This window comes from Aplidium turbinatum, chromosome 18 (assembly GCF_918807975.1).
Source record: "Aplidium turbinatum chromosome 18, kaAplTurb1.1, whole genome shotgun sequence".
Classification (NCBI taxonomy): Eukaryota; Metazoa; Chordata; class Ascidiacea; order Aplousobranchia; family Polyclinidae; genus Aplidium; species Aplidium turbinatum.
In genome coordinates this window covers 10,787,722-10,804,926 of record NC_137489.1, presented here as the reverse complement: position 1 = coordinate 10,804,926, position 17,205 = coordinate 10,787,722, and the positions used below count along the sequence as shown (strand labels likewise).

General features: G+C 36.0%; 1 protein-coding gene across 1 annotated transcript; it reads left to right on the top strand.

The window, feature by feature from the left end:
• The first annotated feature begins 4,999 nt into the window (after window positions 1-4,999).
• Window positions 5,000-16,552, top strand: LOC145787450 (salivary plasminogen activator gamma-like). Its single transcript, XM_082599194.1, has 12 exons — window positions 5,000-5,137; window positions 5,750-5,952; window positions 7,197-7,299; window positions 7,919-8,077; window positions 9,235-9,249; window positions 9,925-10,013; window positions 10,395-10,507; window positions 11,487-11,574; window positions 11,926-12,041; window positions 12,751-12,851; window positions 14,556-14,686; window positions 16,239-16,552. The coding sequence occupies exons 1-12, from the start codon at window positions 5,065-5,067 to the stop codon at window positions 16,452-16,454; spliced, it is 1,407 nt and encodes a 468-aa protein (XP_082455320.1). The 5' UTR covers window positions 5,000-5,064; the 3' UTR covers window positions 16,455-16,552.
• Window positions 16,553-17,205: the final 653 nt, after the last annotated feature.

Here is a 17,205-nt window from a genome sequence, read left to right as displayed (position 1 = left end):
TGTAATTTGCTCTGTTTGGCTTTTTTGCTTGGCATTGAGCACTTTTTGTAGTAACTTATTAATAGTAGCCTACTTATTGTTTACTTGTTAAACTATATAGGTTACAAAACAAGTTTTCAAGAATAAGGTTTAATGTTTTCCAAAGCTATTAGAAACTTCAGATTACGCTACCGATATTGCAAAGAGAAGGTAGGTTTTTCATTGCTTAAAGCTGCAGTACTTTTCGTCTCACTGTCTTCATAGGCTTTTCGTCAAAATAAAGTTAACCTAAATGTGGTGAGATACTTACAGATAGAAGGAAAGAAGAAAAAGTATGTAAATTTTGGCTAACTAACGTAAAGTAATTTCAGACTAACAAAGGAGTTTCAAGGCTTACTAGACGAATTCCTTTGTGCGACATTAGTCAAGATCAAGAGTTTTAACAGATATTGCTTCTAGTACCGCAAGGCGAAACAGAGAACGGCCTTTGACCAGAATAGAAAACATTCATGTCTACAGTTTGATGTGCCAAACTTTCTTCTTGCCATTTGCATGTTTCGTACCACAAATCAAGTCATTAAACTACGGATTGAAGGTTTTGTAGGGATTGGTGTAAAAAATCATCAGCCTACGAAATAAACTTTATAAAAAATGTACTTGGATCATTAAAATACACAATTTTAGTATTATCTCAAAAAATAAAACTTACTATCTTAGTTTAATTTTCAAGCTCAAGTTATCAATTTTTCTTAATGTTTGAAATTCGAATGTTTGTGAGAATAAAATTATCACGATTTTACAGCACAGATGTGAAAAAAGTTATTCAATCTGCAGAAATTCATTAAACTGAAAACTATAGGCTACCTAACCAAAAACAACATGAAGAAAATTTAATTTTGTTTTTAAAAGTTCTCATCATCTGATGCAGCTGAAGTCTCTATCAAAGATCACTGTTTTTTGGTGATAGGATGGCTGATTTGGCTCTTTCAAACTTTATAACATTTATTTTTAAGTGATCTTCTTTGATCAATATTGTTTTAATTTTAACAAATTCAGTTTTGATGCTAGAATTTACTTATTAGTACAGTATGTAATTTTTTCAATGCTGTATAGTATAGCGTCTCAATCGTGGACTCTTTTTTGTACCTGGTATTAGAGGAATTTTAACTAAAATTGTGCAAAATTTGTCAGCTTTGTTGGGGAGGTTCACTGTGAAGAGCCTGGCATTTTAGCAACACTGGTTGTGAGTCTTTTAAATGACTTTCGAACTAATTGTAAGCATTTCATTGCTAAAGTACGGTATAGCACCAGTCGGAAACTCGTGTACGTTTTTTCTCTTACAAATACTTTCAATCACTTCCTGTCATTTACAAGCAAAAAAAATCAATTGATCTTGTGATTGGTCGTGGGATCAACAAGCTTGCAACTTTTTATGACGTTGAAGCTTTCAATGGAATTTTCTATGTCCATAAACATATTTACTGAAGAATGTGAAGATCTGTGCGCAACTCAGTATCCGGTCTAAAGACGTATAAATGTGCTAGAGAAGCATAAATGTACTTAGAGCACAACATGAATATTAGTACCTCAGTAATGTTGAATTGCATAGCAATAAGAAAAGAGGAGCACTTCTGCTTGGGAGCATTTAGTTTCAGATTTTGGACAAAATACTCATTCATAATTAAAATTAAACCCCATAATTATCAATATTGAAAGTTTTACTAACTCAAAGTCTTCAAGTAGGCCACAAACCTAACTTTTAATGACAGGTCAGTAGCATTGCAGGCTACTTATTTCATGTCGTTTTGATGCATAACTTGGCTGCCCTTTCCTATCTGACATCACTGGTTTCTTGGAATGGCTACGTTGTTCGAACATACATTTGTCGACTAGGTTCCGCTTAAACTTAAGTGCTAATTTTTTCCATCACAGTCCATGTACAGAATTAAGACTAGTCTTCTGAGCTTAATCCAAGAAGTTGTTTTAACAGAGGATATTTTTATTTCTGTAAAGCTTTAAATAACAAATATCGAAAAGGAAACGAAGGCTGCGTTGTGTTGGACAACTTGAAAGTTTGTAAAAAACATGTTGATGATACACCGGGAAGAAACGCGATAAATCATGCGGTTGTGCAAATCGAAATGTCCTCATTAAAATGCCAGTGATTGGGATTTCTGTGCTAGCACCTTAGGTACAACAGATAGCATCAGGTTGACATAAACAATTAAACATTCGAGTTGGGTTGACGAGATTTAAATGAGTTGAGCAAGTTTTCATTGCCAGAAACTAAGCCGTTAGGAACAAAAAGTTGTCAGATAATACAGCTGCAAAATAATACTGTATAAGAACACTAGTACGCTAAATACTGACAAATCAACTATCTCAAATTTACTTTAGCTACTTAAAACAGCTTTAAAAAAGATCAAACCCGACGGTTGTTCTCATAAAGCACTGCAGTTGCGTAAACACAAAAGCAAACAATTTACGACTTAAGTCAGTAACAAAACTATATGTTGGTTTGCAGTTTGCGCTAAAGATTGAAATATTTGCGTTAAAAAATTACCAGTTAATCGGAAAGCTCAAATGGGATGGACTGTTTTAGTTTCTCACAAAGATAGTGTTCATGAGAGAAGGGGAGGCACAAATCGAGGTAGGCTAGTTTGTAATCTGTTTTTGCTGTAAAATAAAAAACGTACAAACAAAAGGTAACCACTAAAGTAAATGTATTTAGATCTTTCAGGACCTGCCAAATAATGCATGAATATTAGCTCAGAGTTGATTAAGTAAATTTTTTACCTGATCAAAAGTTTCCTATGTGGCTTCATCTTGGAAGTTTTCTTGCTTGTCAAGCTTTGATCTATCGACACAAACCTGGCCATGATGTCGATAGCATAAATCTTCAGCTTATAATTAAAGCGTTGCTAAAAACTAGATGAAGAAGCAGACGATGAAACAAGTAGAATGCATCGCGAAGTTCAAATGTCTGATTTCAGATGACTGTTGTTGTAAATGTTTATTTTCCTTTCAAATTAAAAAAAAAAAACTTTCCTTTCTGAATTCACAGATGACAACATCATAAAGTGAGATATATCATTATATCGTCGAGTTCACCTACACTATTTATTTTTAAAGTTTTCAAAGTAATAATTTTGTACATTTATCTTGCATCACATTGAAGACACATTTTCATAGGTTATTTATGAACTTCCACCTGTGAAAAACGGATTCATTGCCTCTTGCTCATTTTTGGCTTTGACTTGTTATCAGATATACTTTACATGCGTTATTTACTGATATCACTTGAGCTACAGTTAATTTTTATGGTTAAGATTTGCAGCAAAACGAGAACAAGTACTTGCAAACAACTAAAAGTCTTGGAACTTAAAATCACATCCCCAGGCAGCATATCAGTTGTTTTTTACATTGATTTAACGTCTGCACACGTTGAATCAACGTAAAAAACGACATTTACTGTCTGGGATCGCTTGTGGTCAAGTTGATGAAATTTAAAATGTGGGTTGAGCACAGAAGTTCTAGTTCTCTGCTTTAGGAACGAAACGAAGCTACAACGACCATGCTAGTCAAAAAGATAAAAAAGGCTTGAACAAAAAACAAAAACAATTAATCAATTTTTCAAAAGTAGAGATCTTGTGCAGTTGAGTAAAGCCGTATTAAATCGTCAAGTAATTTGGGGACACGTATTTAGATTAAGGATTAAAGAGCAAAAGGACGTTACATTAATACTTTAAAGACATTACATTAATAAGCAGTGCTGGCTTCTTTCAATAGTGTGGATTATTGGGCATGCAAAGCTGATACAATATGATAAAAAAGACTTCGTTTAATCAGCAGCTGTTGAAATGATCAAAATGATGTGCGGCTATTTCGTTGCTTAAAAATTAGCCATCATTCTGTTGTCAAACAATAGCAGTGATGCAGGCAGATAATTTATGTCAACATTTTACAGCAAACTATATTGCTGATGTAGAGCGAATTAGACATATTTAGAGTTAGATGAGACAGCAGATATTGAAAACTGTCGAGTTTAAAATGTCTGTACGATAACCCACCGCATGACATCGCGGAACAACTTTTTTTTGCTACAAATTTACCTAAAATATCACGGAAAAGGAAATACCTAAACGGTGGAATGTGCAAGTGGACATACAACGTTCAAACCATGGATGAATGTAGTATTGTTGTTATTTGGCAACGTTAGGGTGACATCAAAGCAGGGACGTTGCAATGCAAGTAGACTATTCTGCCAGGGAGTAACTTGAACATGTCATTCATGTAGAAAACCATGCCCCTCCTAGCAAAATCTGTCGTCTTTGTATGAACGTCACTGTAAAAGACGTAGATTTTATGCAAAAAACTGATTTGACATGTCAACCTTTACTATTTACTACTTCCATTGACCACATTTGCCCAAACGTTCTATTTTTGCAACAAAACCATCTTGCCGCAACACCTGCGAGAAGTTGTTTTTGCTTGCACAAGTTTTAGAGAACGTGTTGGTGACGTCCCATAGAGCAAAGCAACCGTTTTTTACATTGACTCAACGTCAAAAGTTGTCAATGTAAAAACCGACTGATTTGATATCTGGGGTTCTTCAGCCACAGAGTTGGTTTCAAAGTGATATTCATGTAACAACCCAAACAGAAAATCCGTCAGCAGACGTTGAATCTATGTAAAATTGCGGATTTTTTTGGCAAATCATGTCCTGACAATGTTAGTTAATGGTTATACTTAAATAGTATTTGCATTGTTTATCAGGTTGAGTTTTTCTTTGCATAATACTTGGAAATATCCCACGTTGAGGTAGTTATAGCGTCAGTGTGATTCTTTTTATAATGTCATTGAAATCGTGAATGTGGAAAGTGATACATTTTGCAATTCTAACTTTGCCTACTATTTTTTTAAAACTGCATAGGCTATGTGTTCTAAAACAAAATAACATCACAGTTTAAATCATTTTGTTTATTGTAAATTTTTATTTCTTAATACTTTTACAGCTAAAGTTATACAAACTGTTTTTTGACATTAGACTAAAACAGCTTTTCTGCGGAACCAAAACCTGAAGAAATGCAAATGAATTGGATCTGTCTGACAATATGCTTTTTGCTTTGTATTGAGCTTTGCTTGAGTCAAACCGAATGTAAGTTTATTTTTGAAGCGCTGTAAGTAATTATTGGGTTATTTAGCTGCAGGGTTTAGCTGCAGCACAGTTTTTAAACTTGTTTATGGTGAGCTAAAGATTAGGTGTTTTTTTCTTTACGAATTTACCTGTATCGGTTGGATGCATCAGCATTAGATTATTCACCGTTTCAGTAAATCTGTCGACTAAGTTACTCATTCTGCAGAGTAACTTTGTTTTGTATGTACCATCCATAATCCACTGATTACAATTGTCGATTACTGATCCACGGATAAAATTTGTGTCAATGGATTCTCGATTATCTAAACAGATGTTTAATCGGCCGCTTCAAAGATGCACTGTGGGTGCATCTAACTCTAAATATATCTTTCATAGACATTGTTCAAATATAAGCTTTCACCAAAAAAAATTGGGAAAATTGAAATTCCCACTTACATCGTTGCTTAATTTTGACACGCGACGAGCATTATGTTGCAAGTTTATCAACTTCGACTTTCACAAATAATTCTGTAAATGGAACTTCTGAACAGTTTGTTGACTGCCGTTGGCCAAACGTATCAAATACTGCTAAGCTAAACACAATAGATATGGTGATTATTATTTTGTCGGCAGATCGAAATCATATTATGCTCCAAATGGGAGAGGACTCTTTACAAACTGGAGATGAAGTTATTCTGGATGGCAAGTTTCGAAGGAGGGTTGCCCAATTGAGATTCATAAGCATCAGAGAAGATTGCCGTAACCCCAAAGACCCTCGTCAGGTCAAGCCCCAGTGTCACCCCCTTGTCATGCGATTCAAGCCCCTGCGACACAAGGTAAGCAAGTAATGTCCCTTGAGGTTCAGAATAAGTAATTACGAAAAGACAACAGACGTAGTTTACTAAAAATGTTGAATTTTCATAATTTAAAGCATTTTTTTTCAAAATCTCCAATCTATCGTAATAGCTTACAGTTTCATACATTGATTGAAGCATTCTTTGCAGCAAACGAACATAATTTTTCTGTACAGTACAACCTGGTGATGTCATAAATGTCTTATCGCTTAAAAATTTAATTTCTGATTTTTTTCTTGAAGTGAAATCTATTGTAGGTTTGTGAAGGTGGCGATAAATTAACAATGCGACCCACCCCGTATTTTCGAATTGAAATTCTGCAAGTGTCTTTTCAAATTTATGCAAACAGAAGTTTATTGTGTAAACATCCCCCATTTTCAACTTTTGACCTTAATAAACCGATAAAAGTTCATTTTACATCATTCCTACTTCACAAAACGTCATATCAATGTTCAAGATAATATCCTATAGACTCAAAATGACTGAAAGATGTTAATTGACCCAATTATGCGTGAAATTTTAAGCTTGAAAGGCTGGCAACCAAAATGAAAATGGTGTAGTTTCTGTAAACACCATATATTTGATGTTTGGTGCATGCTTCAATTGATAAATATCGTGTCATGCTGTAAAGTCATTTCGAACCATTACTCAAAAAGCTGACATAACGTTTCGCTGTAAGCGAAACTACCCGCTAACAAATAATCTTGTTTCTACAACTTCAAGGTATAACCTTGCTTTGACTGTCAAAGCATCGATGCTTGAGAAAACCGAATTGAGTACTAAGAAAAACACTTCAAGTAAATTTTGCACTTTGCAAACTATCGTTTTGTCATTCCAACATATAAAGTTGCATTAGCACAAGCTATGGGCTATCAGAAACAGCAATCATAAGTTGTGGGTTCAATTCCAATCGACATTAATCTAGACCCGAAGAAGGCTTCAACAATTGAATAAATCACTCACCAAAAACAGTGTATCATTATCATATAATTTTCCTTTTTGTCTACTGCATATCTGAGCCTTGTTATGATAATATACTGACCTTCCATAGCAAGATTAGCTTACCTGTATAAAAGATTACCTGCACAGTGCACACAATTTCATATAAATGATTGAAGAGTTTTTCCTTCACCCGTTTCATCTTGTTGTGGACCAGTCGTCAAGCAATAAATATTTTAAAACAGTCTGCGGTCTAAATTATAATCTCATTGTTATTTTTTGTTCAGATTGAAATGATGGCTAGAGGACGAGATGGCATAACCACTATGTTGGCGAGGGTACACAACCCGGATGTATCAGTTGATGCGTCGTATAGGCTGAAGATAATAGGTAAGTTGCCTTCAAGCTTAATGTAATTCTAGTTAACTTTCTTATTGTATCAAAACGGTTGGATTTTTCAAAGCAGCTCATGGCACACGCTTCTTAATTTTCTAAAAAGTGCTTCAAACTTCGTAATACCGCCATCAAACTAGTAGGCTATGTTATTTAACCCGTTGCCCTGCCACAAGGAACGGATTTTGGTCTATTTTCTTTTACAAGCCAAAGGTGGTACGTTAATAAATTAAAAAGCTAAAGCTTTGTCTGGCTACAAACAGGCATGAATATATTACGGTTTTATTTGATTATTATGGATTTGAATAAGATCCTGGAGAAGCCGCCGTTACGGTGGAGAAAGATTTATCAATAATAATTTACACAAGTTTGTAAGCTTGACAGATTTTATTTTACCTACTATACATGGCCTAACTAGGTCTCAAAATTAAAACGAACAATAGTAGCTTAGAAACTACGGAAAGTATTAACTATTCACTGAGCCCACAATTAAATGCACTCTAAAACACATAGCGCTACAAAACGATGTTGAAATACGTTTATGTCCATTCAATCCCATTAAATTTCTTGATATAGGCCACTCCATAAACAATATTGTTAAACCTTTTATTTGTAGTCGGCCAGAGCAACTATACGATATCGTTAAACCACAAGCTTGTGCGAGTATTAGACGACAGAATAGGTCATGACGATATAGAGCACATCCGGTTCTATGGAGGATACTTCAAAGAATATTACGTTGTGAAAGCTGCAGATGCAAAGCAAAGAAGAACAAGTGAGTGTTTGAGAATTTAAATTTATTAAGCGCACTATCGTCCCCATTTATGCTTTCTATGAAGTGGCCATCGTACAGCTGGCAATTAGTTATGATTAGTTGTTGGAAATCAACCAAGACAGTAAAATCTGTCATTTTAACATTGATTCAACGTCTGTAGACGTTGAATCAATGTAAAAATGACAGATTTTACTGTCTGGGAATATAGTAAATTTGTTCTTACACATGAGCGACTGATCAGACTTGCAGGCTACTGCTAAACATCTATGGCCTAAATAAAACACCCACATTTGTTGAGATCATTACTTCCATATTGCCACTGTTAAATAGCCTCTTCAGATCTTTCCTCACCCTTCTCCCTCATGCTGTTTGCAATCAAAAATTTCAAACATGTTCTTCAAGATGACTCTCCCATAATTCAATTTTATTTAGTTGCTTGGTCCTATAGATCAATTTACTTTTGAAGTCGCACCAGTGATTTTTCGGCTCACATGCTATTTTTCATTCTTTCTGCAAGGTTGGGAAATTGCAACTTTAAATTTTTTGCTGTTTCAAAACCAGACTTGTTTGATATTTTAATTTTTAATCATACCTCCTCTCTTGATACATCTGACGCTTCTTTCTGTGTTTCTCTGAGCTGCATCTATAGTTTTTCTCGTTTGTCTTTCTGTTGTGTCTTGATAGTAAGAATCACAAAAACGAAAAAAAACGACTTCCACGTTTGGTTTGAACCTTTATCCTCGGACTGACAAAACCTTGATAGGTTATTCCTGGTAGTTTCGCATACTTATAGAGGCTTTTGATGCAAAGCCGGGTTGCCGAGATTGACAAAGTGAAGTTTCCTATTGTTGAAGTCTTGTTGCCGGGTAACTGTTCCATCCATTAGGTGCCACTCAATGGAGAGCAGTCCTTATAATGCCTTGCTCAATCCCACGCCCCGAGAGTCGAACCAGCCGCTTAGTCTTCAAGCTTCTTTGTTCACCGAAGTCACGCGCCAACCAACCGAGCAGCCGAGGCATCAACGGGGCATCAGCAAAACTGTAGCCTATCTAAAAATTTAAACGCAATGGTCGCCCTCAATTAATAAATCGTTGATCACTTTTAGAGTTTCAGTTTACCGTTTCCACCCCTTTATTATTTTGTGTTGTATTTTTCAGAAAACGATGACACGGGTAAGTGAATTGCTGTCATACATGCCATTGCCATGCATTGCTTTCACGGAACTTATAGTTACGGGAGGGCGTTATTGAACGAAAACGTTTTAAACACACGTATTAGAACTTGTTTAATTATAGTGACTGATAATTACATTGCAATATTCTTCTTCTTCAATTGCCTTGCTCACCTGAACCAGGCATCGACCGCCTCATATTATTTGTGTATTTAGATAAAAACACTAAAGAAATCACGACATTTGTCAAGAATTAAAAAGAAAATCTAATTTATGTTTATCAGCTACTCTACTAAATGGTGGCAAAACACGCCCAGCTGTAGGCTAGGACTTTTTGATACGTTGCGATGTTTCCTCACGAAAGACGGATTTTTCAAGAATGACTTTACCTGACCAAATTTTGTGAAAATTTTGCTTTTGGCCTGCAATTAGAAAAATGTTTTCCATTTTTGCTTCAACTCATAGGTTAATTATGACAACGGACATACCTATTATTTTTTTCAACTTCTATTTCAAATAGCTAAATAAAAATATATAACTAGGCCTACGCATATTTTAACTTCAGTGTTTTATTAGATGTCTTTTTCATGACTTTTTTTGCTTCAGCAACAATCATAATATTTGTTTCCAACTCCATTCCTCTCTAGGCTAAGTCCGTATAACTTATTTGGTTTAGGCATGTGTGGTATGAGACCTGGACTGGCTTCTGCAGATCTTCGAATAACAGGCGGAGAAAATGCAAAAGCTGCAGAATTTCCTTGGCAGGTAACGGCATGCGTAGCCTAAGGGTCTTTGCTTTCTGCTTTCAATTCCAAGAATCGCTAGCTTTCTTCGCGTTTCGTTTGTATTTTAAATGTTTGATGCAACAATTGTCGAAACTACAAAGCTTATAATTAGAGTAGTTTAATTAATTAATGCGTTTCATATATTTACAAGGGTTTTTATCAAGTGATCAACCAGTAGCCTACAGATGTAGCCTTCAAGACAACCTTTTGTTTGTCTTTTTATATTTCTTTACCTCTGGAGCCCACTGTAGATCAGTGTGATATCCACTGTGATAACTGACTTTGATATAATTAGATTATAATATTTTGCTATAGATAAACAGCAAATGTTTTTTCATAATGTAAAATGTCGTTTATTCAGGCGGCTTTGAGAAGAAAATTCACACGACCCTGGGCAAACTACAAACATCTATGCGGGGCCAGCTTAATTAGATCGTGTTGGGTTTTAACAGCTGCTCATTGTTGTGAAGAAGTGTAAGTTTGTCGTTTAGGAATAAGAATTAAAACGTGGTTTTAAACTGCTGATAGAGACTAAACAAATAATTAATTTAGCCTCGGCTGCGCGAACGAGCGGTAAGACAGCAAAACCAACGTTCTAGAGAAGGCTCAATAGGGTGGAGTGAAAAAAAAGTGATTTTTTTCATATTAATTGACCAGTAAACAGATGTATATTAAAAGTGGCGTTTAGCTCTAAAAGCAACTTCCGAGGTGATTTTGGTCATCTGCCACCTGTACCCAGGTGGCTAAAATAGCTCGAAAGGTTACGTGACCTTCAAAATCGTCAAAAATTTCATTTGAAAACTTATTAGGCTAAGTAGACTAGTAGGTACGAAGTAATCATGTAGGCCTAATCATGTACAAGCTGTAAAACAGCCCACTTTTTGTTTTATGTGATGTAACATAGTAAATGCATAATACATGAGCGTATACTATTGTACTAGCTTAGCAATGGCATAGAATAGGCTGGTAAATGCACACCTCGATAGCATACAGTATACAGTTTTTTTTCTTTGCGTCAACGCTGATACTTAAGGGAAAATGTGTTTTTGCCAATTTGTGATCGATCTAATACATTTTAGAAGCAAATGTTGTATCATATCAGATGTAAACATGGACCTTCTGAGCATTTTAAGCCAAAAACCAGCTTTTTAGCTTAACCAGTTCTCAAGATATAAAATTTTTTCCGATTTTGAAGGTCACATGACCTTTCGGCCATTTTGGCCACCTGGGTGTGTGGATGGCCAAAATCACCTTGGAAGTTGTTTTAGGCCTAAACGCCACTTTTAATACGTCTAGTTTATTGATATGGAAAACATTTTTTTTACTCCACCCTAACGTTCAACACTCTCCCCGAGCATAGGCTATGCATAGCTCTGTTAACGCTACTGATTGTAACATTTAAAATGTTGACTAGACAGTTTGCAGCAAAACGGTAAAAAGTTTTTTTGTGCAGACAACGCAATCCTGAAAGCTATGTGGTGAGAGTTGGAGATTACTACAATGGAGATGATGGATATTTCTCCAGCCGAGAAGCGGAAAGGGTGATAAATTTGTTATTTATGTTGTTTTTTATTATCAGGAAAAATTTGGATTGTGCACCGGTGTCCAAACAAACAGAACTTTTGTTATCAATTATTATAGTGAACCTAACTTGCAAAATGATTGAAAGAATGCTGATGTTTTGAGGTGACCTATGCGGGGATCCGTACTTTTTTTCATTTCATGACTTCATTATCAAATAACAATATATGTAAATGAAATGCTCCAAAAGACTTTACAGCGGGTTCAAGCAAATATGTTTGTCATTTAAACATAAAATTGGATTGAAGTCAAATGTCAACAGCTTAAATTTAAATAAACTAGCAATAAACCACCACTCAATTTTGTGACAGGACTTTGATATTGAAAGAGTAATTTTGCATGAGGATTTTAGTGCAAGGCCAAATCCTAGAAACGACATAGCTTTGATCAAGCTCAGGCCAAACTCGACTTCTTGTGCTACCATCAGGTAAAGAAATAATTGCATAGGTTGTTAAGTAGACGAGTTAAGTTATTCATAGTATGTTTAGCTATTTTTTCTAGCAGTAGTTGTAACGTTCATCTGATGAATGCGGAATTAGTTGGAAAAAGTAACCACTCACACATCTCTTGGTCATTATTTGAAATAATGTATGTTTAACTTTTTTTCTTGCTCTCAACCGCACTGCATCAGTGTATAACTTATAAATATATTTTGTATGTTATTCGCTGTGAGGATGCGCATTGTCATGGTGCGCGAAACGTCAGTACAGCAATAAAACAACTGATATGTTTCTGTGTTTACTTATCGCATTCATCAGAAGAAGGTTGCTACTACTGCTACAAAAGATAATCATCCTAATGAACATCCAAATTTTTAGTCAGCTATTAGGCTAAGTTTAGCTATTGCTGGTTTTGACTGGTAAAACATCTATCGATTGTAACGATAGGGCTACATTTGTGTTGTAAGAAAAACAAATAATTGGCAAGCAAAAATAACATAAAGTTATGATCTGCTTTTCAGCAATTTCCTCCTCTCTCATTACCCAAATAATCAACTCAACTCCAATTCAAAAACGAATGTTTTGAACATTTACGATTTTGACTTGTCAAAAGCAGATTGTTTAACAAATTGTTTTGTATGAAAAGTTAGTGATGCTTTACTCTAAAAGCATTTGAATATTTGAACTTTTTTTTAGTGATTTTGTACGGCCGATATGCTTACCTGAACAAAACGAACAGCAGCTTGTAGGAACAGAATGCACTGTCACCGGGTGGGGTGCACAACAGTGGTCACATCGTGAGTTTTCACATGAAACTAACTTTATCACAGTTTGATAAGTAGCTCCTAGCTTAAATCGTGAAGGCTGTGATTAAACCTTTATAACACCGTAGCCTATGGTGGCTTCTTCATGAATGTAGGTAAAAATTCAAACGGAAAATATTCTTGCGGAAAATAGCTTATTCCAATTTATCTTTTTTGGGGAGAGAGATATTTTCCGTATGGATATTTTCTATAAGGATTTTTTCGTATGGATTTTAACGATTAGGATTTTACCCTTTTTCACAGTTTACAAAACCTTTCAGCTGGAGCGATCTCGGTCGGTTGTGGAAAGTTTTATCTTCGGATTGAAAAAGCATCTTCGGATGTTTATTAATGTCCGTGGACAAACATAACCCACTGTAAATGCTTCATTTAAACTAAAGTATTAACGCAGTCCTGATCACTGACGCTAACAGCGTGAAGTTACCGCTTGTTGTCTGCAAATTATTTCTTATAGGCCTATTATTTGCTTCTACAAGAAGAGTAGTTTTTAAAATGATTTGCACAAGAAATCAAGAATACACCCCAAAAGGTGCACCATCGTTAAGCTACTTGATCTTGGTGTTAGTTTATTTGTAACTTAGGTTGAACGCGGCCAAATATGTTGCTATTTCCAAAAATTTCTAATAGTCGCAATTGTTACAATCATAGTTATGACTAACTTGTCCTTTTCCCATTTCCAGAAACATATAAAAAAAGAAATATTTCCACCAGCACATAATTTTGGCGTGTGGACTGTGGAGCCGGTGATTAGGTATGTACGTTGAGCACAATTTACGTAATAGTAATGTGAAATATGTAAGACTTTCCAACTGCATCAGTAGCGTTGACAAGGGGTCCAGGGGGTACTTTTGGACCCGAGATGGTTTTAGGGCCTGAAACCTCTCCAAGGGGTCTGGGAACTTGAAGAAACCACCGTGTAATTTCTTTTTTGAAAATGGTGCGCTTTTCTTAGATGTATCTTGATTTAGGGCTTGAAAATCTCATTGGTACCGGGCCCGAAATATCCTCTCAACGGCTCTGAACTGCATCCTGGAGTTAGTCTCATCATGCAGTCGTTAGATTTTTTGCATTGCAGTACCTGGTGCCAATAGCCATACTTTACCTGCAAATTTAAACTTGGCGATAATAGAAGGAACTAAAATCTAAATTTACACATCACATGAACAGCTTAGGACGATAACGTGAAATCCAAAAACAATCCTTGATATTTCAATTTAAGCATGCACTTGCACGATATATTATGTGATGATACTACCTTCAGAGTGCAGTTGGAAAGTCTTACATTATTAATGCGGTAAATTGTGCTCAACGTACCTACATACCTAATCTCCGAATAAACAAACTAAAAATATATCCAGGTGCAAATATTGCTTTTTTACATGTTTCTGGAAATGGAAAAATCACAGGTTTGTCATGGCTATGATTATAACAATTAGGACTTTTAGAAATTTTTCAAAATAACAACATGTTCTGCCATTGATTGATCTACTTTAGCTTCAAAGTTCACTGATTTTGATCACTGCTTGTAGTCAGCTGAAAGTTCTACATGAAGCGTAAAAGAACCTGCAAAAGTCAGACTTTTTTTTTTTTGGTCACTTATTTCCGTCCTAATTCTATGCCACGACTTGAATAACCTACAAATAAAACAAATTAATCAGTGACATTATCAACCTTTAGGACCAGAGCAATATCCAAATGTTCTACAAAAAGCAAACGTGAAAATCAAAAACCATCAAGAGTGTGTCAATTCATACGGTCTGAACACCAATGAGGATTTCAGAGTGGCAAATAACACAGTCTGTGCTGCGGTGAGAAAACTAGGCTCAGCAATAGTCTATTTTAGCCTTACCAAGTTAACCATACTAGCAACAGATCATCTTTTACGCTGATTCAGCGTCTCAACAGGAAATGTATCAGACAAACAAGCATTTATACAGGATAATCTCGAGGATGCAGTTAAAAATGTGTCCATTGGCAAATAACCAACGTCAGTGAAGCCCGTAAGATTGCTTATTATTTAAGCTTCTGCGTAAGTTATGTTTTGAGCATGAACTGGAAAATGTTTTTAACTCACTAGCCCAGTGGTTCTCAACCTTTTTTCTTTCTTGGCCCATTTTTGTTTGCATAAAAGTTCTGTGGCCCATTCAGTTTTTATGTAAGAAAAAAATTACGAAAAAGGTTTATAAACAAAAAGCAGCAGAACAGTGCCTTTGGAATGTTGCTGGAATCCCCTTGTTGAATCCAGGAGCTGACGCTTCACACTGTCTTCTTTTCGTTAAAAAAGTTCACATCTTCATCCTTATAATTACGATGAACTTTTTTCCAGGTGAAATTTCAGTTTTGATGACCTCAATGAATGATGACTAAGAACTTTACAACATAGGCTTAATACACATTGTCTTTTTTCTTCTCTGTCATCAAAAATTGATGTACATACTGAATGTAATTGTCATCAAACTTAAAGCTTCAAGTATTGTCAATTCCTCCCCAAAATAAAATGCTGCACGTACTAAAAAGCGGATCTGCAGAAGTTCAACAAGGCTACCACTTATAAAGATGGCTTAATTGTAACCACAAACTAGTCTATTACAATTACATCATAAAGTGTTGTAAAAACTGAGTTGATGTAAAACTGTATGTTGCAATAATTAGAATGATAATTGCCACTTTGTAGCTAAAACCAGCAGCATCATTCATTGTAACTAAACAAACACACAAGTGTAAAATTGATTATAGTGACAAAAATGAATCGAAATGTTTCAATACATCTTTCAATTTTTCAAATATGTCTGTGGCCCACCTCAAAATGCTTCTATGGCCCACCAGTGAGCCATGGCCCACTGGTTGAGAACCGCTGCACTAGCCTAAGCATTAAATTATATAGTTGGCCAACTACATACAAGTGTAGCTAACAACCATCTACTCAGATAAATCCTATCTCAGGAGATTTAGTGTATACCGTATTGCCTTACCACTTGTTTTAGACTTACCGGTACGTAGTAAAAACGGCGATGACGTACGTAGATGGCGCAACGGAAAGGGCAATGGCTTTCCAATTATGCAAACCTGGTTCGACTCCCGGCTTCAGCTGTTTGTTAAAAACACTGCTCACCTCTACCTAGGGTGTAATAAATAGGGTGGGCATAATTGCTGCAGGAAAGGCGGCCGAGAGAAAGGAACTGGCCACCCCACTCAGTGCCGAAGGCTTAGTAGCCAACAATGAGAACCTATCTTCTCGTACTCTACATTTGAATCAAGTATGGGACCACCTTTACTTCTTTAGTAAAAACGACAATCCTTAAAAGCCTAAGTAGGCTATGTCGTTTCTGTCTTAAGTTAAACCGAATTTTGTTTTTATAGGACAAAGGCCGAGATGCCTGCCAGGGGGACAGTGGCGGACCGCTAGCTTGCAAACACATCGCGAGGGGTACAGGAACAAACTTTGTCCTCTGGGGTATCACAAGCTGGGGAGAAGAGTGTGCTTCTGCAACTAAGCCCGGGGTGTTCACGAAAGTGGTTGATTACATTGATTGGATTGAGCGGAAAATGAATGCAGTTGACGGAATAACATTATGAACTTTAAACCACTTATAGACCAATATAGCCTGCTGCTCTCACTCTTGATTCTTTGTCAGTAGAAACTTTTTTAACGTAATAAAATACTTCATTTGTTTGTTATTATTTTTAATATATTGAACTGCTATAAACGTTATAGTAATTTGCGGTTGTGAAGGCTCAGTGGACAAATTTTTACACAGGATCGCAGGCTTAAAGCAAAGTAACAATAAGTTCCATTACAAAATGACACTGATTTTTACGCCACCTAAATACACCCACGGCCTACTAGAATAGTAGGCCGTTACAAACAGCATTGAGAAAAAAGATAAGTCAGCTTAGCCTACATGAGTCGAGTAACTTGAGCTACGGAGTTCTTGATGCACGGAATAGGACACTCGCGGCTGGGATGAGTGTGCGTTAGAGTGTGGCCAGATGTTCTTTTAATCAAAAAGGTATTCCTCACAATTATCTACATCAGGGGTCACCAAACTTTTTTCTCTGAGGGCCGCATTGCTGCGAGATTAACAGCTGCGGGCCGGATGCAAATTGCGAAAAGATATACAACTATTTAGAATCTCCATTGTTGGTAAGTTTTTTCCTTAACAGTTGTAGTGCAGCTGTTATTTCCGCAGCACGTGGCGGGCCGGTTCCGGCCCGCGGACCATAGTTAGGTGACCCCTGATCTACATGAAAAAACTAGTCCAAAGTTTCAAAAACCATACGTAACTTAAAGCGGCTTAGGCTATCCTTCAGACTCATCTATGCAAGC